Below are 23,708 nucleotides of genomic sequence, written 5' to 3' on the forward strand. Positions count from 1 at the left end.
TTTTCAAATCACCTTACCGCTGTTTAATTTCTGCAAGATGAGCTTACTTTCCTATCCTACTGAAAAAGCAAGTATTGAAATAAAGAGAACCGTCAGTAGCTCAGTGGATAGAGCGCCCGCCCGGTGTTCGGAAGGTCATGGGTTCGATTCCTGTCGGGGACTCAGAATTTTTCTTTGTCCCACGCTCCTGTCATGTTGATTAATTCACCTTCACATTTCATTACCGAGCTTAAAATTCACCATCTTTATTAACTTATTGACTCAATCAATCAGAATTTTATGTATCAATCATGACGTCATATCATCTGCGAGTAATGCCACATTTAAAAATGTCTGTCATCTGGGATCTGCCGGTTTGCTAATCACACAGGCTTCCTTTCAATATGGTTTATTCTTGGGTTAAAAAGCCGCTCAAATTTGCTTTATTTCTTACTCCACTTGAAGCCAGCTATTTGTATTAATTGTAAGCCAGTATTCAAAAATTGATAGTTATTTTAGGCCTGTGTAGCAAGCCCTCAAGGTGCACGATGTTGATCGTTTATCAAGAAAAACGGATCGAGTTTGAACACAATTGGCTTTGTTATACGATTTCAAAATAACCTTATATGGCCATTTTAGAATAATAGCACCGGGAGCTTCGAAATGCGCTTGGGATTTTTCGAAATCTGCGATGACCATACGGGCGAGAAGTTCAAACCATCGGCAAGACCGAAAAAATACAATTCCCCCCACCGCCCCACCGCACTCCCGAGGGAGGTGGTACCAGTACTAATCGATTTTTTTGTAATTATCACACTGGGGTGGCTGATAGGGCTGCTATCATAAGGCTGTAGCTTAAACGAGGAGCTCCGTTGTTACCTTAAAAACTTAAAATACAGTTAAGGTCCCAGCTGGCAAAACACATATCTCGTCCCTTTACCAAGATCAGCATTCTCTATGGTTAGCAAGAAAGTCAACTTTTCAATGAAATAATTTTACCTAAGGCCCGTTCTTAACAAGGACGAAAGTTTATAAGACTGAAAAAAGAATATAAATAATATGACTATATCTATGAAAACTGCCGCTCTCGTTTGGAGCGGGATTAACCCTCAGAGGTACATGGATTAAGGCATGATTTGAAGTGGAAAGCGTTTATATATATCTCCTCACTACTAGGTTTGGCCTTTCAGATTTATCAGTCACATTTGAGAGCATTAATATCATTTCAGTTCATATCATTGGAGTTGTTCCACTGAGTTAAAGATGCAACGCTGGCTTTCTACAGCACCGGTCTTGATTGCAATTTTACTGTGCAATCCGCAAGGTAAGTCATTTGTGGACAGTACTATCAAAGTATTACGCAAGATTGACTAATTTTGCAGTTATATATAGGTAAAAACTAAAGATGAGGACTATAGAAATCCTTTGAAATTATCCGTGCAAACAAATGCGCACACACGGAGGATTTGCTGCAAGGCTAATGAGATCAAGACTAAATTTGGATTTATTTTGCATAAACTCAAGGGAGTGACAAATATAGAACAATTAAATTACTCTAAATCGACAGCAAGGTTTCAAACATATAAGGTGACAAGATATTAAAGTTTGTTTTAAAAGAGCCATAGCTGTTTTAGAATACCTGTTCATAATATTACGGGGGTGAATACTTCGTATGAAAAAAGATGGTGGCTGTACATTTTTCCACAATACCTTGTAAGGTTTACACTGCCCGTAAAGTACAAGCAAAGCCATATTTTTGCAGTATTTATCCCTGTGCTAACGGCATTGTGTCTACTAGGTTTGAAGGTTTTAGAACTTTTCTGTACGTTTTTATGAGGATCGTCAAAGTTTTCTTGTGCTAAGAATTATGGGTAAAGGTACTAGTCGCCATCTTTTTTTTTTTCCTATGGAGGATTGTACGCACCCGTTAATTGGCTAAAATGACTCGCAAGAAATTAAGAAATAATTTATTTGGACTCGTTCCGTAATTTCTTATTTCGACAGTAAAATGCAGTGTTTCAAATTGGATTTTGTTTTACAATAATCTGATACTGAGGCATCTCCCTTTATAGATGTGTTTTCCACATGCAACTTTGTCGTTAATGGACCTTCTGGTGAGTCCATCAGTTCCGAATTCAAATGGCCTTGGACTTACATCTGGGTCATCACGGCACCACTGAACCACACCATCAGATTGAAATTTGAGACATTTCAGTTATCTGATTCACAAAAGCTTGGGCAGAGTTTGATCCGAATCTATGATGGACGAAAAACAACTAACACCTCTTTAGGGGTTTTTACCGGAGCAAGGCGACCTTTCATCATACAGTCAAGTGGCCGTTTTATGTTGGTGGAGCTAACGGAGAACCGTTATTGGTGGGAAGATAACCTTTGCAACTTGAAGGGTGTTTACACATTTAACTCATCTAAAGGTAAACTTGTTACCTACGAATTGTTCAGAGAAATTTAAATTTGAGGAAGAATACTTGATTTCCTTTTCTTTTTGTAGGAATTCTATTACTGGAGGAACATAATTATAGAACACGCCCCTAAGGTTAAGAAATGTTGTCTCTAAATACCCTACTACAGAAAAAAAAAAAAAAAAAAAAAGAAAAGAAAAGAAAACTAAAAATGTTAAGGCGTCGGCTCCTTATGCATAATGTACGTGGTTTATGGGAATTTTCAACGAACAACGACTTCGTGAAAGAATTATAGATGATATAAAACAAATGAAACAACGCACTCCATTAAATTAGGGAGAAGTAATCCCTCGAGTTTGGACTCGAGTTCGAGTTCGAGTTCGAGTACGAGTTCGAGTTCGAGTACGAGTTCGAGTTCGAGTACGAGTTCGAGTTCGAGTTCGAGTTCGAGTTCGAGTTCGAGTACGAGTTCGAGTTCGAGTTCGAGTTAGACTTCCAGTTGGACTTCGAGTTGGTTTTCGAGTTGAAGATCGAGTTAGACTTCGAGTGGAAATAGATTTGACAAGAGATAAAGGCGAAGATAGGCAAAGACCAAACAAATGGAACCAAACCAACCAAATTAGCTTTTCCGGCTTTGTAGCCCGGCAGCAGTCAATTGTTTTTTTGTTTTTGCTTTGTTTGTTTGTTTGTTTGTTTTTTTTTTCCACTTTACTTAAGTTAAAAAAAAAGTTATAAGAAATATATTGGAACAATATATTTATTCTTCTTTATTTACCAAAAAATAGTTAGATACAGGTACAGTGTGACAAACAACCTGCCGTCCACTTAAACTAAAAGCTTAAAAATTAATTGTAACTATTAACATTGTTAATGTTTTTAAAGTCATTAAATCACTTAATCTTGCAGTCTCGAGTACTGTCATTAAATGTAAACGAAAAAACAACTAGTGTCAAGTAAACTGAAATAGAAAACATTTGCATTTGTTGAATCGTTTTAAATTAAATTGGATTGAACTGATCGGAGCTATTGAAAGTGTATGGATGTATGAATGAGAGAACATATCCCTGGCCAGCTAGTACCCGCGCGGGCTGGAAAAGAAAATTCCAAATTTTTCATTACTTGCTTAAGATAATGTACAGAAGAAGGTAACCTCCAGGCCAAATCTTTGGGGTAATAGAGGAGTTCATGTTCTAAGGGACATTATAGGAAAAGTTGTTTGCCATCGGATTCTCATACAAACACAGTAAATCCTAAAGAGTATAAAAGCAGGAAGCGACACAACGTAGGATGATTGTTTTGAAGGTGTACTATTTCGGTTGGCCAAACCAGCCTTCCCCAGGTACAGTGAGAAGTTTCCTATACGGCGGTGTTGATTAAATAGGTCTTTTAAACGTCGTTTCCTCTCTCCCATGTACTGTAAACGACGTTTAAAAGACCGATTTAACGAACACCACCTCACCATAGATAACCCTAACAACAAATCTAAACTTAATACAGCCGCAGAACATTTCCTGTCATCTCCTGACCACACTGCCACGACATGCAATTAATCCCCATCAAAAAATTCTTTTCCAACCGATACTCCATCCGTAAGGCCAGAGAAGCTTTTTTTAAATCCAAAAAGGCAGAACAATTGATCCCGATGGTCTGAACATTTTATTTTGTTTTACTATATGCGTATCTTTAATTCACACTGTCAATTAGTTTTACGTGTTTCCCGTATGACGAAAATATGCTACATAAAAACACGTCCTCATGTTAAATTCTCATTGTACCTGAAGAAGGCTGGTTTGGCCAGCCGAAATATCGTATACCTTCAAAAAATCATCCTACGTTGTGTCGGATTCTGCTTTTATATTCTCCATTTTATATGTGAAGCCGATTAGATCACTATTGTTTTAACGTATACCAGCAAGATCATCGTTCCGGTTGCTCACTGTAATTTCTGACCGCTTTACCTACCCGTCAAGATGGCAGGTCTGTGCTGTGCCACTCGGACGGACGCATAAGCAATAAAGCCACGTACAGAAAATTAAAATCCCAAAACAGCAATTCTTCCTTCAGTCTCTTCTGAAATACCGTTTTGATCCATGATGAAAAGGAGGACTTACATTGAATCACCACGTGTATCTTTCTGATGATCATCTTTCTCTAGCAATGAAGTTATCTCTATGCCGGGTCTCTATGATTGTTTCCTCGCTGAAAACAGGGGCATGTTTCAGCGTTAATTTGCATTCTAAAATAAATCTTTCAACTGCAAGTCTTCATAAAGTAAATTAAACCTACCTTTCCATTGCCAATTCCACGATGGCCAGCAAGCAGGCTGATGACAGGACCTCAGATCATACCACGTTATGCAGGTCTGTTATTTTAACACAAGATGAGTCACGCATCACGCGTCACGCCACTCGACTTTCTTAACAGAGATCGTTGGCTCATGGTTAGAATATGACCATGTAATTAGCATATAATTCCCTCCTCCATTTTTTGTTTTTGTTTTGTTATTTATATTTGTTATTTGCATTTTTATGTTTTTTATCAGATGTCAAACTCGATCTCCAACTCGAAGTCCAACTCGAACTCGAACTCGAACTCGAACTCGAGCTTGAACTCGAATGCAAACTCGATGGTTCGGATTCCCATTAAATTATACTGTGAAGTTCTATTACGTTTTGCCGATTTACAGTACGATTACTCGAACTGATCCTTTTGGAACAAAGCTGATCAAATAGAACTTTAAGGAAAAAAGGGCCAAACTTTTTTCGTAAAGAAGCCAATAAAATTAAAAAGACAAGACCGATGAAAAGACATATCCGGTCCTCCCCGGGGGAGGTGGTACCAGTACGAAAGGAAACGAATGGAAATGTAATCTTTTTTTTTATCGGCAAGTTTTAATCCATTAAATTTTTTAAGCATAAGTATTTTCCTCTTTTTTTGTTACACGGTTTCTGGGAATAAAATCTTCTAGATCTCACGTGCGCCCTGAGCTGATCGCAGCTCGTTAAAAAGTTGTCAGCACCTGCGAAGTGTTTTGAAGGATTCTGATCAGAACAGTTCCTCTCAGTGTCTTCGTGAACTGAATTTTAATTTCACGTTTTCGATCAAAAACAGTTATGACAGATGTTAAGAAAAAAAAAAATGTGTACACCGAGTATCAAAGAGCTCCGCTCGACAGGGATTTTCGTCTTGTTGCTTGTTTGTGAGACAGTTCTTGCATTTAGGATCGAAAATAAACCAAAAAAATTACCAAGATTACTAAGAGATCCATAGCTTCCCGCTACCTTATTGGTCTGTTTTAAATATTGAGTTGGACGATTCTTTGTATTCTTGAACTTCACAACATCATAACAAGAAAAGAATGACATCCTCTGCCCTCAGATAACTTTCGGATTGGTCAACTCTGTTCCAAGTGGCCCGGTTTGAGTAGTCGCACTGTAGTGAAACGTTAGATTCTGGGTCCAAATCACATGTGATAGTCAAACAAGTCTGATAACATACTGTCGCTGTCAGTGTACCTAACAATCCTGACTTCACATAGATCTTTGGCAAGCTAATAAATAATGCTCGGTACCTTGTCTGTTGCATGACGTATTACCGTTTGGACTACAGTGCAAGCTAGACATCTAGAAATAAATAAAAAGCTACTATTAATGAAAGAGTTTTTCATAAAGGCCTTTTATAGTCTAATAGATAAAATTAAGTTTGTTCTCCTTGTGCATTACCTTTACATATGCAGATAAACCGAAAATATTGATCTCAGTCCCAGTTGTGCGGGCGGCACCAGGTCACTTTGTTTGGTGTTCTGCCGAAGGATCACCACCTATCAGCATATCCATCTTTAAGAACTCCACGTTATTGGTTAAAGGAACTGGTTCAGTAATGACTCACTTAAATGAAACTGGAAACTACTCATGTGTGGCCAGTAATGAAGTTGGTAACGACACCAAAGACTTACCGGTTACTATTGTAGGTAAGATATATTTTCCTGTAGGAACTACAATGAAATTCTTTGGTTTTCGAAAGCCATCATTATCATTTTCCCTTCGTAAAATAAACAAGATAAGAGCGATTAAGAGCATGTCCAAGAGAGAACCAGACAGGGGCTGCGGTAATACAGCTCAAATCACTGATTTTACTCAAACTTGGCATAACTGTTGGGCTTGGTGAATAAATGATTATGGCGAAAATAGTATAGGCCAAAATATTTTGATCCCTCTAAGTAAGGCGGAACCCCTGCAGGTGAAGATGGCCATTTCACACTTATTTATGCACATTTAATTAGTTTTCTTTGGTTTAGTATTTCTATAGCAAGAAAAGCCGGCCTTGTGAAAGTGAAATCAAGTGCTTTATGTTTTACAATTATCAGTCTCAAAGCTGATGGTTAAATAATCGGAGATATTAGCTCCATAAGCTACTCTGAAATCTGTGGGTAAATAAAGTAATGTATGCAATGTGTGTATTAAAACTAGGCATTTGATTTATCTCCGTGACCCCGTCCTAAGTAAGGTTCATATTTCGCAGTGTTCTGCATACAGTTTAGTTGATAACAAAAATTAAAAAACGAGCAACAATAAACTCAGATCATTTTAACGTGGTAGTGAGCACCATCCGTAAAGTTCCCAAAAAAGCCATAAAATGTTTGGGAACTTCACTGTTTGGGAATATTCATAAATTGAGTCATTTCACAATTGATGAACATTCTCTGAAACACAAAATATATTTTATGTGTTAACGTAATTCCAAATCATGCAGCAAGGAATATCTAGCTAAGCGTTTTGCCATCGATTATGAGTTAAAATTTGGAAAAAGAGGTTCTTGAGATACTTCTTTCAAATATTTTCAGAGATATATTTTGTGGGAGCGATATCGATATAAATACAGCAGTAGAAGATTAAAGTCGTAAGTTCAGGTGTAAAATACAACAGAAATAGGAAATGACCACTACATTTATGTGACTTATGACGCGATTTTGTGCTCTCTTACATTCTTGGTGTAAATCTCCACGTTTTATTTGCAGACTTTTCGCTTCTGAGAGTTTCATAGCGAAGTATCGTAACCCTCAATATGCGCTTCTACGCATCACGTCTGTACGTCTCGCCTCAAAATTCTCTGAACTTACGAGCTTTCTCCGCGAACTTCGCGAACGAACTTACATTCTGAACTAAAAGAAAACAGCAAAGTTAAACATACCTGTCAAAAATAATTTCCTAGGCACGCGAAACTTGCTACATCTGTCGAATTCTGTTGGAGTGATATGCACTTGACTTCAACTTCAACCTCAACTTCACTTTATTTTGCACTTACATTTTGAATTTACAATATAAGCATAAAGAAAAAAAAGAAAGATACATATATAACAATTAAAGGTAACAATGGTATATAGTTTGTGCATGGAGGCTAATAGAACCGTGAAGTTATCGAGTTAGCCTCCATCTCGTTTAATTGAACAGAAAAAAACAAACATGGGAGTAGAAGGACGGATTACTAAAGGAAAGAGCTTAAAGAATTGTGGAAACTTACTTTTGATATTGCTGAGATAGAACATAGTTTTTAACACGTTTGGAGAAAGCAAATTGATTTAGGTCTTTAAACTTGTATGGTATTTCTTGCTAAAAGATCAATGGCCATAAATGAGATCACTTGTTTGCCAGTATTTGTTTCTACTCGGAATTTGTGAAGATTTTGATTGGCCCCATACCTCCGCTCCGGCGAATAAACCCCACAAATTCTGTAGGTATTCCCTGGAACCTCGTGCTGAGGAGTATTGTTTCAGGTTGCATTTTAATATATCGAAACTGGTCAATTTGTTCAATTGTTCGAATTCACGTGCTAACAAGCGCTTTTAACATCATCGGTTGGCACGCACACAAAAGAGACGATAATTGGATTTAGGTGCCTCCTGAAAATGTCCAGTTTTGTGTCATCTGTTCGGCTGCTTCGACGCGCGTTTTAAACAAAAGAATATCCGCGGCCTTCCCGCTTTTATCATCAGAGATATAGACAGGCTGTTAGGAAAGCTACTCAAAATGCCGTTAAACATCCATGGAGAGCCATCACTGCTGCTATAAACATACAGACTTGTTTCAAAACCAATAATAATAATAATAACAATAATAATAATAGTAATAGTAATAATAATAATAATAATAATAATAAAGATAACCATAACGATAACGATAACGATAAGGATAAGGATAAGGGTAAGGGTACGAGTACGGGTACGGGTACGGGTACGGGTACGGGTACGGGTACGGGTACGGGTACGGGTAAGGGTAAGGGTAAGGGTAAGGATAAGGATAATGAAAATAATAAAAAAAAACATTGCGCTACCATTGAAGATCTTTAATTATGCGCGGTTTATATGCCAATTTTTTTTTAATTTTTGGACCGTCTGAAATATTTCGTTCGGCTCAACCGAACTTGATCAGCCACTTTATAAACGTGTATGTAAGGAAGGGTTTAATCATTTTCATTTGGGTCTTTGAGGGGGACGGGAGGAGGGGGGAGGGGTGGGGTGGTGTTGGCTTATTCGAAGTCATTGCCTTTCTTGAAACAGAGCTTAGTTACACTGCTCCTCACTTTTTTTTAAGGTTTTCTGTTTTTTTTTCCATAACATGTGCTAATTGCGATCTGAACAGAGAGTTAAAAAAAACTTGTGGACTTCGGACGAGTGGGACTTCGTGTAATTTAAATGCTCTTTGATGTATGACACTATAATATATTCTCCTGTTAAGATATTCTTATAATAATAATAATAATAATAATAATGTATTTTTCTCCCTCCTCTTTTCTTTATTTTTCCTACAACCGATTTAAAGCGTAATAATCTTGTAACTACTCAGCTCGTTTAGTTCTTGCTATTTTGAGTAGTTTTTTTGCTTATTTACGTTTAACTATTTTTTTTTCGCTATATGATATTCTATGCATTAAGCAAAATAAAATGGTCGTTGTTGTTGCTGTTGTTGACTTCATTGGATAACACAATTCTTCGGACTCTCTCGTACCAGCCCTGCCAAGTGTCAACTGCAGCTCTTTTTTGTTGTAGACAATGGTTAGAATGGAAATTCAGGTTTGAACAGAATGAGTCGTTTTCCGGTACGTATAGACATTCCTTGAGTCATCTTAGTTCACATGTAGGCAGGTGTCAAGGAATGGAATTCTTCCATGGAGTTCTTTTTTTTCCTGCAAAGTGAACTGAATGTTTGCATCAGTGACATCAAGATAATCGAAGTCGAGATCACTGCGTATTCATGAATTTTGGTTCTCGAATCATCAGCATATCGATACACTCTTTGTATTAATAACTGTGAATGTATATTTTTTATACCCAGATTGGATATCTTTATGCTTATACCCACTTTATGCTGAAAATATTGCTATGTACATTCTTAGATTACAGAGTGAGCTCATAGTGGGTGTATTTCAGTTAAACAAAACGGATTAGACCAGCCTAATATAACTGTGTGTCTAGTATTACTTTTTATCAGTTTGCTAGCTAGTTTTGTTAGAAAAAGGAAGGAATACACCATACTTTTCAGAGGTAAATTAAAATACAATTCTTTTGAAAACGTTATATGATTTTATTGCATTTTATTTTACATCAGCACCCAGAAAACGCTCGTGACAAAATCTCAGCTGTATGCCTCTCTTAAGGCGACTGTGGGGAATGGTTTTTCGATTTGCAAAGTTGCTCAGTCATTTTTAGGGGCCCGATCGATTTATTACTCTCTTGCCTCAGTCAGAGAAAACATTCCAATACCACAGTGAGTACCACATGCTAAGATCCTTCGTAAGAACACTAAAATAAATATATAAATTAACTTTGCTTAAATAAATTAACTTTGTTTAACGAGGGTAACACACAACAGTCTTACGACTGACAAGACCGTAGCCCTCGAATTCCCGATCGAATTGGAACTTAGAAATGCTGATTTTTGTGGAGGGAGGAAAACCGGAGAACCCGGAGACTACTTGTCTGGTTCCAGAAGACTTTGATGTCCCAGTTATAGTGAACCGAATTAGTTTTTAGAAGTTGTTTTTTACCACTGTTGATCAGATAACAAAAAAAATCGAGCTCTCCCGTCAAGTGTTTCCACAAACTGCCAGATTGAAAAATTTTCTTTATTTTTCCTCGAATTATGTCGCCGGGATAAGTTTTCTTTCCGCATGACAAGCGGGTACAGCTGTACCAAGGTTTTTTAAGGAGAGCAGTACAATACAGCTTCATTCATTTTATGACGTCAGAAGAAAAACATTTATGTTGCAAGTTGGTTCGTTCAGTTACGAAGTTCAAACTTTTTTAGCTGTCGAATGTGGAAGTAATGCAAACAATGATTTTTGCTGGAGAAATGACCCCCTTTTGTTACTCTTTTACAGTGGGTAAGCAAAGTATTTTAAAGTGCAGCCTCAGTTTGGTTCAATTGACTTTGGACGACCATATTTTAACTGCCCACCGTAAAAGTGAAAAATGAGCTTTATTCCAGATTACTTTCCTTTTCTTTTTTTCTTTTTACCTTGATGACCCAGAACATCTCTCACTGTTGTTGTTTATACACTGTAGGCCTTTGAAGGGTTTAATTCAGTAGTATCCCAACAAAAGTAATAAATGAAATTATTGCGGTACAGTAAAATTTTGTTATCTCTTTCCATATGTAATATATTTGCTGATGATAAAACAGTGTCATCTTTTTTTATTAACTCTTTTACAATAAAATAGAATTAAAAAGAAGAACTTAGCTAAAATAAAAAGCTGTCTCTGTTAGAAAAAATAAAAAGTGTTCATCCGATTGTCATTTCTATTTAAGTATTTTCTACATGTAGAAATAATTCACGCTAACATGGAGACTAGACAGGCGCAGGACTGTTATAATATGGGGTTTTTCACATGCAGGGAAGCCATGTTTACGTAATTACCAGCTGCAGATACTCAGCTTCTTAAGAGGAGTATTAGATGGTTCCAATGCATTGGAAACGGGTGTAAAAAAATATAGAAAGCACACTTAATGAACTGATTGCCCACCTCGAATCAACTCACGATCTCTTGAAGTTACATCTGCTGCACCTCTCCCACCCCTCCCCTTACCAGAACTCATTTATAGATCTGGGCGAGGAGAGACACTGTGAGAGTACGAGCACAATGTAATGATCCCCAACAGGGTCCATTGCACCAATCACGGGGTCACCGTACCCCTCCTCTTTAAGGTTGGAGTGGAGTTTACCTTAACATGAAGGTTATTAAGTGTAATATCCTTCAACAGGGGCAATTTGAGGTTGTGAAAACCTTTCTTAACTTGCGTAACGAATAGCTACTTTAGGCGTCTTAAGGGGACTTAAGGCGACCTTAGGCGACTTTAGGCGGCTCTAGGCGACCTAAGGCGACATGAGGCTCCAGAGTAGGCCTCAGCCGTGGGTATATTCTTAAAATATTCTTAAAATTTCGCCAATTTCAGTCTCGATGTTCTAATTAACAATTAGACCCGTAGTCCGGAAAGGCTACGGGTCAATAGCCGATGAGGCGAGGTCGAATGGGCTATTGACCCGTGGCCCTTGAGGGCGAAGAGTCTAATTGTTTTAGTATTACCCAATAAGTCCAATAATAAAGTTAGCAAATGCAAGTTGAAGAAATATTTATCCGGGAATAAAACAAAAGAAAGCGTCACGCTCGATTTCGCCAATTTCGCTGCTCGAGGACTGAATAGTGCTCTAGCAGCGTAGCCAATTAAATCGCAGGATTTGCATTAGTCCACTAGCTGGGTGATACTAATAGAAATGATTCATCACACAGCTAGATGAGTGGAGACGGTGTCCAAGGCTCTCCTCTGTCTGTCCTAGGGCTTGCCATAAGTTGCTCAGAAACTTTTTGGGAACTTTTCGTATTTCGAGCAACTTTCTTTGTTTCGAGCAACTTTTGCATTCTGAGTAATTTTGGCTTTTTTAGCAACTTTCGTTACAGAAAGCAACTTTTGACTTTTTTGGAGCAACTTTTGAGCAACTTTTTGAGAAACTTCGGGCAACTTTTTGGTAAATCTCGAGCAACTTGTGGTAAGCCTTAGTCTGTTCCATATAACGATTGGCGACTAGCGGTGAAATTGCGCGCGTATATATGACGTCAGGGTCGCGCGCTTTGTTCTAAGAAAACAAAATTCGTCCCATATCATAGGTGCGCACAAATCCCAAATGATCTCCGTTCCCGATTATGGCTCCTGACCAAACCAAACATTTGTGTTTTGGCATCGGACACGATCTTACTTCCTTCATTTACATCCAGATTGCAGAAATCTGTGTGTTAGCTATGGTAAGATAAAGAACGGCCAAGTTGAAAACAAAGTTGAGTGCAGGACGTCAAATTCATCATTTGACATCTTTAAGTGTCTTCCAACGACGACAACAAACCTGTAAGTGTACTCTCTTATTAGATTATGGTTATGTGGATCGACCATGATGTTGTTGACCTATTTGACTTAAGGACGGTCGTGCGGAAAATTTCCAGTCGATGGATTTCTGTTTAAAGTTATATTGCAGTGAGATAATGAGTCACTCGTGTCAAAAATGTAAAAAAAGAAAAAAAAAAAGATATTGGTGGCCACGGACTTCGCTTCGGAGATGTGAAAAGCTATCCTGATTTTGAAAAAATGGCGTACGTAATTCAGCATGGTCTTCAGGGGTCTATAGTTGAAAATGTTGAAGGTGAGTCAACGGAAGCAGACGATCTTAGTCATATTTTGTAGAAGAGGATCTGTTGCGTAAATAATTCCAAAACCCTTCAAGAGGCATTTGAAACCGCCGCACAGGTAAACGAAGAACTAACAAGAACGGAATTCGATGGTGCATTTTGCAAAAAAATAAAACTTTTAATCGATAGATTTTCTTCCTTTTTTCGCTAACCGTAGAACATGATCCATCAAAAGAAAAATAGGGGTCACCGAACGTCCAAGATCGTTAAATCGTTAAATCTGCCCGCGCGCTCGATGCATGACGTGGCGTGTGAATTTGCGTGCGCAGTAAGGATGCGCTGAAACAATTATCGCGAACGTCCTTAAATATAGTTTATTTGAAATTTCCTTTCGACCTTTTAGAGGACAGATAGAAGACATATTAGATTTCCCACCAAGATTAAATAGACTGGCTGCGGCCGCACTAACCTGATTAAAATTCCCAAATAACTTAATTCGGTTAGAGGTTGGTTATGATGAAATAATGGGGTTATATTTTATGATTGAGCGGCCGCACTGAAATGTGTTATAAAAACAACAAACTGACAGCCTTCGAGGACCTTGTTCTTATTTTCTCGATTCTTCTTCTTTTCTTTTGTTTCGTTCATCTATACTCACAGTTAAGGCAGTTCTCCTTCCTTCCTATGAACACTATGCAAATTTCCAAGGGTGAGTTCCTTCAAACAAGATACTGATTTTTGCGTAGACGTCAAGATGTTCTCCATCGCGGTCGAATGATTTGTCCTTGAATCAGTGATGGTTTCATTCTGGAAATCACCAGGAATCCTGCCGTGCATAACTTTTATAGAGAGCACTTCCGAATGAGCATTGAGGCCTTTCGAGCGCTTTTTCGTATCAACACTCTATTTCTGGCAGTGGTACCGAGAGAGAAGCTTGTGACAATTGGATTGTGGTTTCTAGGGACTGGGGAAGGCTATCGCTCCACATCTGTTACGTCCGGGTGTTAGGAAATGCACTGCAGTAACATGGTTCACGAATTCCTGTGAGCAATGTTTCACGTCAGAAGAGATTATATCTCTTTGCGATTCAGCGGAGGGCATAGGAAAACGTAATGAGAAAATTTGAATTCAAATATGGCCTACCTCAAGTCGCAGATGTTAAACTCATAAAACTTGTGTTGTAAATCTTTGGCTGTAAGCAACTTCAGCCCCTTTTTTCACTATTAGACTGGGAGATCTTAACTAATTATAAATATAAGGTCCGCCCTTAAATTATTACGGTGTCCTTGATGGTCATGTGGCACGTTACACTTCTAATATCGTGTTTGTCTTCATGAATTAGCAATATAAAAGGGACCATGATAACTTATATACCTAAAGAAGCCTTCCGACGCATGGTTGGGATTAAAAACCTGTAAGTACCCAATAACAATAAGTGTCTTTGAATAGGCTCCTTCCTGGGAATCCTGGGTGAAATAAAAAATCGAATGACTCGAGCTTGGTTAAAAGAACACTCTACCAAGGAACCTGTTCAAATGTGAACTTTGTCATCGCGTGCCATTTATTATTATTTTTGTTATATTTTTTGCCTATTATCGAAGGTACACAAAACTCATAATTTCAGCCTAAAGTTTATTTAATTCTTCATAAATAAAATCAAGGGAATTAATCTGGTCCTCAAGTTAGAACAAACAAGAGAAGAGTACGCTAAAGCGGAAGTTACTTTCCCCCTACTTTTCTATGTACTGTTTTGGGGTTTATTTATTTATTTATTTATTTATCTTTCTACTTTTTATTTTTATTTTTCTTGTTGCGCAAGGGTAGAGCGATATCCGATGAATGCTTTGTTTCGAAAACAAGATAAATTTTATAACCTGAATGTTCATTCATCATCTGAGTGAGCTTTTTCTCTGACGTTTACTGCTGCATACCAACCACTTTGTAATTTATTAGTCTTAAGCAGTTACCGGTAGCAGATTCCATCCCCCCTCCCCACACTACCAACCTCATCGCGCAGAATTCTATTTTCTTTCGCGACATATACTTGCAGTGCTCAGTTTTTCAATGCGTGGAATAATAATTACAAATATTAGCTGTCGGAATTCCGACTGCTCTTGTCAATGAATCGGCGGCTGTCAATCAAACGGTCTGATGTGTGAAGTAAATCCCAAGGTGTAATAAGTTAACAAAAGCGCTCTAATTTAAAGGCGGCCTGCGCTCTTCACAAAGACTTTTGTCAACAAAGTCGTGTGCAGCGACATTCTCACTTTTTTTTGTTGACATGTCACACTCGAAATGGTTTGAGCGCGGGAGCCAAAAGTTTTCCCACAAAAAATTCTTCTTCCAAAGCGTTGCCAAATGGAAAGAACGGTGCGCAAAAAACTTTCTTCTACTTTATCGTTGTCCTCTTTTACTCTACCGGTCAAAGCAGTTCATCAGACGTAGTCTTTTACCTGATCGGTTTACGTAGTCTGTCGTTGATCGAGGACTTAAAAGACAACACAGGTCTTTATCTATTCGAAAGATGAAGGGGAAAATAAATGACATTTCTGTTTGAAATCCAGAGCCGAACAAAAAAGCAAAGGCACGCAGCGCGTCTTACGCCTGAGCGAGCATTGTTGTCCATTGCATGTGTGAGATAATTATTCAAAATTGGAACCGTTTTAATTGATGAAAACTTTTAAAAGGCCCAAGTTCGAGTATTCAGTTGTTAGAATCCTCTTTGGAGTAACATGTCAAAGCGAAAAGAGCTCCCGATCAACGCGCTGCATTTCTTGCACAGATGAAATGCTGAAAATTCGTTTATTGCAACTCGCGTAAAGCGTTACTTTAAATACGATGGTTAAGTGATACATTTTATCACCTCTCAATTTCAATGCCTTATAGCGTCGGCGTGTGTCCTATTGTTTGTGGAGGCGGAGCTTGGCATATATTAATATTCTACCGGGAAATTCAAAAGACTTTCGCTCTTTTGTTCTTCTAGTCTCCGAGGCGAACGAAGGCTGAAAGATCGTTACGAAAGTTCGAAAGTTGGCAGAACGACCACTTCGAAACATTATTTCCCGTTAAAACTTGGCCTAAAGCTTCCTTTAACAACATACATTCAAAGCCGTATGATAACCGTTAAGAAGGGCACTTTGAAGGAGTAAAATTCTTCCTCCAAATATTTCCTCATATAATATTTTCCCTCAAATGGACCAAATTCAGGAAAAGAAAACGACTAAATCCACTTTTCGTAACATTTCAAAAAATGTCTCCTTTATTCCATCAATGTCTCATCTACAAAAACCCTATGATAACCACTACGAAACACAAGTATGAAGCACGTAAACTCTAAACAAGTATGCGCAGTCGGCCATTTTCTGGTCATTTTCTTTATTGTTTAACCATCGACAGCCTAATTAATGATTAAATTTCGCGCGCACTCTACATTTAAGTCCCGGATGTGTCGCGGCATTCTGCGCGATGTGAGGAGTGGTTTCACAACAGCATAATAACCTTTATTCTACCATAGCCATACTTTATTGAAAATAATTTTCTTTACCATCTCTAGTGATATCAGTGAAAATGAAATAGAAGTGCTACCAGAAGACGTATTTTCAGATTTATTCAGTTTGCAAGACTTGTAAGTTTGCAGCTCATCAAAATACGATCAATGTTATAAAACGCTTAAAAATAGTAGAAATATTAATAAATGCGTACGTTTTTAATTACTTTCTTAACTGAATTATTTGGCCAGATTTACTTATAAGGCACGAACTTAACCAAAGAAAAGCTTCAATATATCTCATAATTACGCAAAAGGGGTCAATCAGAATAAGCTAATCTCTACCTCTAAGGCACGAACAGTCAGTTTTGTATATTAAGTGTCCTTCATACGTTGCACAGTCATTCCGAAATTATAAAGATTTCGAATTTTCAGTTTTGTATCACTATTGTCAACGTCGCCTCCATGATTTCCAAACTTTTTTGTACCGCCCCATATAGAATAAGATATATACTCTTGAAAAGAAAACCCCGGAAATCTTGTTAAAGACGATTCAAGCAAAGTTTTTATACTTTAAGTCAAGACATTGCAAACCTTTCTTGGCTTGTCATGCAGGCGACCAGTTGCAGGGAAGGGACCCCGATAATGAACTCAACAATAAACATTATGGTTGCTGCTCCCTAGTTGTTGTTTTCTTCCTTGTTGTTTTGCAGATACTTGAAGAAAAATAAAATTCAGAATTTGACAGAGAATGTCTTTTCTGCTTTGGCAAGCTTGCAAGTCTTGTAAGTATATCCATATACGTTTTGTACATAATAAATGACACATTGAACTTAATATGCTAACATTGTAGTCAGGGATGGACATTAGCAAAAGACATTTTAAATTTGTGCCTGACACTGACCTACAAAAACGTTACAAACAACTGGTATAGTAACTTTGAAAGACGTTTTTACGCATCCTGCTGAGAATTTTTTTCTTGGGCAAAGCTCCTCATGGGAACGACACCGGCCTTCGTTGCTTTTAAAAAGCCAGCTTAAATTACTTGCTATCTAACGGCTCACAATTTTGCGCGTGGTACGCCAGAAATATGGCGATTGACTGCTGCGCAACATAACAGATCACGCGAGTGATTTAAAGTTACTCGGAATTTCGATATGATATCGTTGGCTGCATTGCGGTCTCTATTAGAATACCAGGCGGTCGCGAGAAAAAGAAATAAAAGACTTTTTCCCGAGGCACATAAACGTTGCTTTTAACGTTTCTATAGGCTATGCATTGTCGAAAACAACTTTAAATGTATATTACCAAATGAAACACTGAACTTCAGTAACAAATGTTACTAAGCATGCGGGACTGGTGGCGGGTAGCTGGAGGAGAGTGACTGGGCTGAAAGAGGGATTTTGGGGGATCGAACGAGTGTTTACATGTATATTGGTGCAGCGTTACACGAGACCATTTTGCATCACTACAACAGCTGTAACATCTCCCGATTACATACATCAAGTGTTTATTGCCTTTCTGAAAAATATATATTTACAACGTATCTATTTTTCCTTCCTTGTTTGCAGGGATCTGTCTCAGAATGCCATTCGTCGTCTTCCTCCAAGGATATTCACCGGACCATCTCAATTACGTCGCTTGTGCGTTTATCTTCATATTCTCATAACAAATACGTTCTCTATGATAAAAAGTCACTATTTCCTGCTGTGCAATATGGTGTTAAAGTGATGATAACGAACGCAAGGCTGTTATGAATTAAGAATAAAACGTTAACAGATTGATACCTTAAGGAAGAATTAGCAGAATATTTATTGACGTTTCTGTTTAAATTCCGCCTTATTGGAATACGTCGACTTTGCGTACAGAAAAATTCATGACTTTTGCAACATTTTCTAGCTCTTTTTTAACGTAATTTACAAAAGAAAAGAAAGAAAGCTCTGAACTGTTCATACACTTTTTTGTTATTACAAAAAGTTTGAGTTGTTAAACCTTTGTCACACAAAACGATTTCCAATATTTCAATGTTACATGTCTTCAGAATTCTAATCCCTTTCGTGCCCTTTCATTGCCCAGAATTGATATTATTTGTTCCTCAATCTGAACTTAAAGGCTTATACTGATGGAAACTATCGCTAACAAAGATTCCGCTGCTAAAAAAAAAACAACAAAAACTAACAAAATTAATTTTTTTTTATTATACTATTAAGCATTCAGTCAGATATCTTTACCCGTCTTTTAGAAAAAAACAAACAAACAAACGAAAAACAAAACAAAACAAAACAAAACCAAAAAACACTGTTAAGGCACAAGGAGTTAGTTATCTTGCTAGGAAAGACAAAACCACTTCTTTGTTTTTGTTGTTGTTGTTTATAATCGTTCATATTTTTTGCTTTGCTTTAAATGTTAACAAGATAAAAAAAAAAACATTAAATAAGCAAAAATAATTATGTAAGTATGCACAATAGAAAAACAACATTTTACCTAATTTCAGGTACCTGGGTGAGAACGAAATTGAAAAACTGCCCACGGGATTGTTTTCCAATCTTTCAAAGTTGTATGAACTGTAAGTTTGTTTTCGGTCCAATCTTAATTTAACCCTTTGACTCTCAAGGACGTATATACACGTCCTGAGTGGTCGTGCTCTTTGTACCACTTGTGACGTCATCAATTGAAATGTCACCAGATATTCTTGATAAGCAGATAGTAGAGCTAGGATAGATCTATCCGCACAACGGTCGGCTTTGGATATCGACGGCATTGTGACGTAGCAAATTGAAAAACAACGTTATCAGTTTTGGTGCAAAAGTGGTGGTAAAATGGCTCACTATATCCATAATAGATCACGGTGCCATTTCTAGGGTTTGCCCATAATCAACACCCAACTTTTTACGGCAGTCAGAAAGAATATGCAACGCAAAAGGTAGCGAAAGTGAAAGGGCCGAGAAAGAGGAAAGGAAACGGAAGAGAAAAATCAATCGGAACGGGGAATTACACCAACTTGAAATATTGCACGTTTTTGCACCTAATCTTCGGGAAATCTATCTGTTTGGTAAAAATTAGCTTTTTCAGCAAAACTGGCCCATTTAGCGTCATGGCAGCCAAAGAACTGATTTAACGGTTAAATATGGCATTTTTGGGTGAAAAATTGGTAGTCAAAGGGTTGAACGGACAAATATATTATACTATTGAAGTCTCTGTCAGAAATAGGACAGTGGTGCGCCCTATCAACTCCTACTCTCCGTTTGTCGAGCAAAAAGAAAAGCATCAAGTTTGCGTGAATAGATGCCGAATAGTCTGTGCTCCGTCAGCGGTTTTTTTCTTCCAGTTACAAGCTAAGAATTATTGAAAGCGTTATTGGCACGTTTGTTACACTGTTCACAGGCCACGACTGACAGCTAAAAGTAGCAGTACACAGTGGTATAATAAGGAGATGTCAAAATGCAGTAACAACCAAAAAATGTACTAAAATCGACAGGACAGTCCTTTTCCAGCATAATGATAACAACGAAACGCCCAACCCCTCTCTCTCCACCTCTGTCCCTCCCCATAATTGTTCAAGAGGGTGATGGGTGAAGGTTGGTCGATGGAATCCTGTTAAGTTTAACTCCAAAAGACACAGCAAGACTATTTTTTATTGAGAACATAACGTTGGGCTTACTCCCCATGCAAGAATAGACGGTTACAACCGGTTGGAATAATCATGGCAAAAGAGAATATTTGGTTTAGACAAATGGTCTAGGTTAGATTTTAATAAAAGTTAACATTATTATCCACTTACATCGTTCGATACTTCAGACATTTGACAAGTTTTCCACTCGCAAGGGTGGGCAGTTACAGGTCAACCCTATGTTAAAAAAAAGATTATATTATAACAGCAACATTACATTTGTTATTTTATTGACGAAATAGGGAATCATTTTCGTATAGTCTTATCGAATGAATGAGTTGCCAGTAATCGGATACCCGTGTTTGCGAAAAGAACTCTGGGATTGTCAGGGGGCAAACATTGCAAGTCGCTAGAAGGAAATGTATGGCGAAAAGTTGTTTCGACGCCCAAAAACATGGTTTTGGGAAGACATCAACGCTTTTTCGCCGTTGTTTTATCGCAAATGGTTTTGGCAATGTTGATACACGGAAAATGTAAGTTTTTGTTTGAATAACCGTGAAGTAAGTGATAAGATTTACCGATAAACTCCCTTTTGCTTGCGTGAGGTTTATTGTGAAATACATTGAAGAGAATGTTGAAAATTTCAATACACGCCTGATCTCGAGACACTACCCAGAGCAAATTCTAGAAAAGACCCTCCGAAAAGTTAAATATTAAGACAGAAAAGAAGCTCTAAAACAGAAATCGAAAATTGCGGAAGGAACTACTACCCTTTGTGTCGGGCAATTTCACTCAACCGTCAATACCAAACTTTGGAAAGCATAATCACGCACAAATGACACATTCAAATACAAATACTCAGAGATATATTCAAGGAGCTACCCTTGATCTGTTATAGAAAAGGAAAATCACTGAAATACGTGCTTGTAAAAGCAAAACAAAGGCTTTGAGTAACACAATAGCCACACAGCATGAGTCGGGCGGACTCATTTGTCATTAAATCAACCCCAGACAGTACAATGATCCCCACCGGGCTTATTTCCAGTATTATTTGTACGACTGAGCTTTCAAATAAGCCAAAAGTAGCCTGTACGCAACTTAAAAGGCTTTACTGGGTTATTTCCTCTCGATTTATACCTTATTAAATTTGTAATATTTTCAGACCATTATGCAATGTAAATTTCACAATAAACCTCACGCAAGCAACGGAGTTTATCGGTAGATTTTGTCACATATTTCAAGGTTATTCAAAGAAAAACTTACGTATTCCACATATCAACATTGTAGAAACGCGGGAGAAAGGGTAGGAGAATGAGTGTTTACACGGCTCTCACAAGTTATCCCAAATTTTCACGAGTGATTCTATATAAATAAATAGAAAGACGAATAAAAAGTTATGTTTATTTCTTTTTTTAAAGCTCGTGTAAGTCCTTTTGCCTGCGTTGCAGTCGTAAACTGAAAAGGGGTAGGGAGGCAAAAATTAAAACGTGAGGAAGAAGGGGAAGGAACGCCTGCTATAAGAACTGGGTTTTTCGCATCACGCCCACCAGTTCCGATGCAATCCGATTTCAACAGCTGTCAATTACTGCCAACAGTTTCACCAATCAGAAACTAGCGCGCGCTTATCGGCAAGACTGACTTCCTGCGGGAATTTAGTCAACTGAAAAATTATTTCCCGGAGTGCTATTGATTAATTATCGAAGTGTGAAAAATGGGAATATCTCAACATAACAACATAAACATGGAGGTCATTTTAGCGTGGAAATGTCCTCCACTCCCAACAAGAGTTCGAAAATAGGAAATAGAAAGAAGGATTATAATTGCAATAATCTCTACAGGTTCCGTGGTATCGAGTCCGGTGCAAAAGAGGGGAGCGTCTTTCGAAATTTTATTTACAAAATGTCCAGAAACTGTGCTGGCCGACTATTGTTGTTCCTTTGGGTTCAGTTTTAATTGATGCAAAAGTCGTCTAAACTTATTTGTAGGAGTTGTGGCCACAAATCAGAAACGCAGCAGACGATGTGTTATAAGCAATCCTAAAACTGCTTTGGCTACGAACTGTGAGGCGGTGGAAGATAGTCAGTAGTAGGTAGTATTTTAAATTCGGATCGGCGAATAACACCGGAAAGTTAGAGCAATTTGCACAGGGAAAGGTCAGTGATTCCATCTCCAGCAGCTTGTCTTTCAAAGATACTTTTGAAATGCGAAATAGCGAGAACCGAAGCTTTCCCGTTCAGTTCATAGTTCCTGGCGATATCAAACATTTGATAAGTTAGATTTTCCCCGTATCCTGCAGGCTAAACTGTCAAAAACAACTCTTCCAGCTAAAAGAAGTGTCACGATCGGTTCTTGCTCGGGTTTAAAGGTAAATTTCTTCACGTTTCATCTCTCAAAACCCTTGCTAATACATTTTATGGTCCGCGTCTATTGTTGGTTGTTTTTGATGCGATTGTGCAACTGACAATTGATAAGTTAGTCAGTGAGTCTTAGCCAATAGGAATTTTGCGCAGAAATGAACAAAAGGGGGCTCTTATAGCAGGAGTTCTTTTTTTCTCCCATTCCCCCTCCCCCCCCCCCTCTTCTGTTTAACGCCTGCTACGTCCTGCTATGCTGCGCAGGCTAAAGTTCTTTGATGTTATCGAGACGTTCAGTTAACTTTACTGCACTATCTTCACGGCTAAAATCATTTAAATTGTTAAATAATTACTTTGGAGTCAGATCGGATTTATCCGTAAGCTGAAAACACGTGACAGTCAAAGGTTGACAAAGAACTTGATGAATGGAATCTCTTTTATTTTTTGTGTTGAAATAACGTGTCTGATGTGAGTGCACTAGGAGTTTAGTAGAATTTCCAAATGGAATCATCATCATCATCATCATCATCATCATCAATCCTTTACACGGCAAGTGGCGCATGGGGTATCAACAAGACTTCTCCATTAATGCCCGTCCTTTCCAAGCCGTACGGTTTGCCGCTAGTTAAGGTTTAGGTCCTGAAGCTTTGCCTCTGCTGTCCTCCTCCAGGTGGATTTGGGACGGCCTCTCTTCATTTTACCCTCTGGTGTCCACATGAAAGCATCTTTAGAAATGTTAGTAGTTTCTCTACCGAGCGCGTAAGTGATCCAACACCACCTTCTTCTTACAAGAACAATCCCCATGTTCTCTTGCTCTGTCAGTTTGAAGAGCAGATTGTTGGAGACCTTTCTTGACCAAAAGATATGCGAGGTTTTACAGAGACAGGAAGTGTGAAAGGTTTCAAGCTTCTCCAGATCATTCTCCATCATTGTGATTCATAAAATAGTACAGAGAGTTCACAAGCTTGGTAGATCTTTTTGCCTTTGCTATACATTCTGCTCCTCCACACGTCGTAATTTTATGAAGGCCTCTATAGCTTTACCAATCCTCTGTTGAATTTCCAGGTCGGCTCCCTCTCGCTGCAGACTGGTAAATAGGTAAATCTTAAGGGTGGTTTCAAGGAGTGGCTGTTTAATCTTAATGGCCAATGGTGTTGAGACGTTTACAGACAAGACCTCTCTCGTG

General features: G+C 38.1%; 1 protein-coding gene across 1 annotated transcript in view; it reads left to right on the forward strand.

Moving 5' to 3' along the window:
* Window positions 1-1,242: 1,242 nt before the first annotated feature.
* LOC145501636 (uncharacterized) overlaps window positions 1,243-23,708 on the forward strand; it is a 31,371-nt gene continuing 8,905 nt past the window's right edge. The window contains exons 1-9 of the mRNA XM_081481067.1: window positions 1,243-1,303; window positions 2,052-2,411; window positions 6,136-6,369; window positions 12,667-12,793; window positions 14,414-14,485; window positions 16,625-16,696; window positions 17,272-17,343; window positions 18,130-18,201; window positions 19,053-19,124. Coding sequence (XP_081337193.1) covers window positions 1,243-1,303; window positions 2,052-2,411; window positions 6,136-6,369; window positions 12,667-12,793; window positions 14,414-14,485; window positions 16,625-16,696; window positions 17,272-17,343; window positions 18,130-18,201; window positions 19,053-19,124 — 1,142 coding nt within the window. The remainder of the gene's footprint in view (window positions 1,304-2,051; window positions 2,412-6,135; window positions 6,370-12,666; window positions 12,794-14,413; window positions 14,486-16,624; window positions 16,697-17,271; window positions 17,344-18,129; window positions 18,202-19,052; window positions 19,125-23,708) is intronic.

This window comes from Orbicella franksi, chromosome 10 (genome assembly GCF_964199315.1).
Source record: "Orbicella franksi chromosome 10, jaOrbFran1.1, whole genome shotgun sequence".
NCBI classification, from domain to species: Eukaryota; Metazoa; Cnidaria; class Anthozoa; order Scleractinia; family Merulinidae; genus Orbicella; species Orbicella franksi.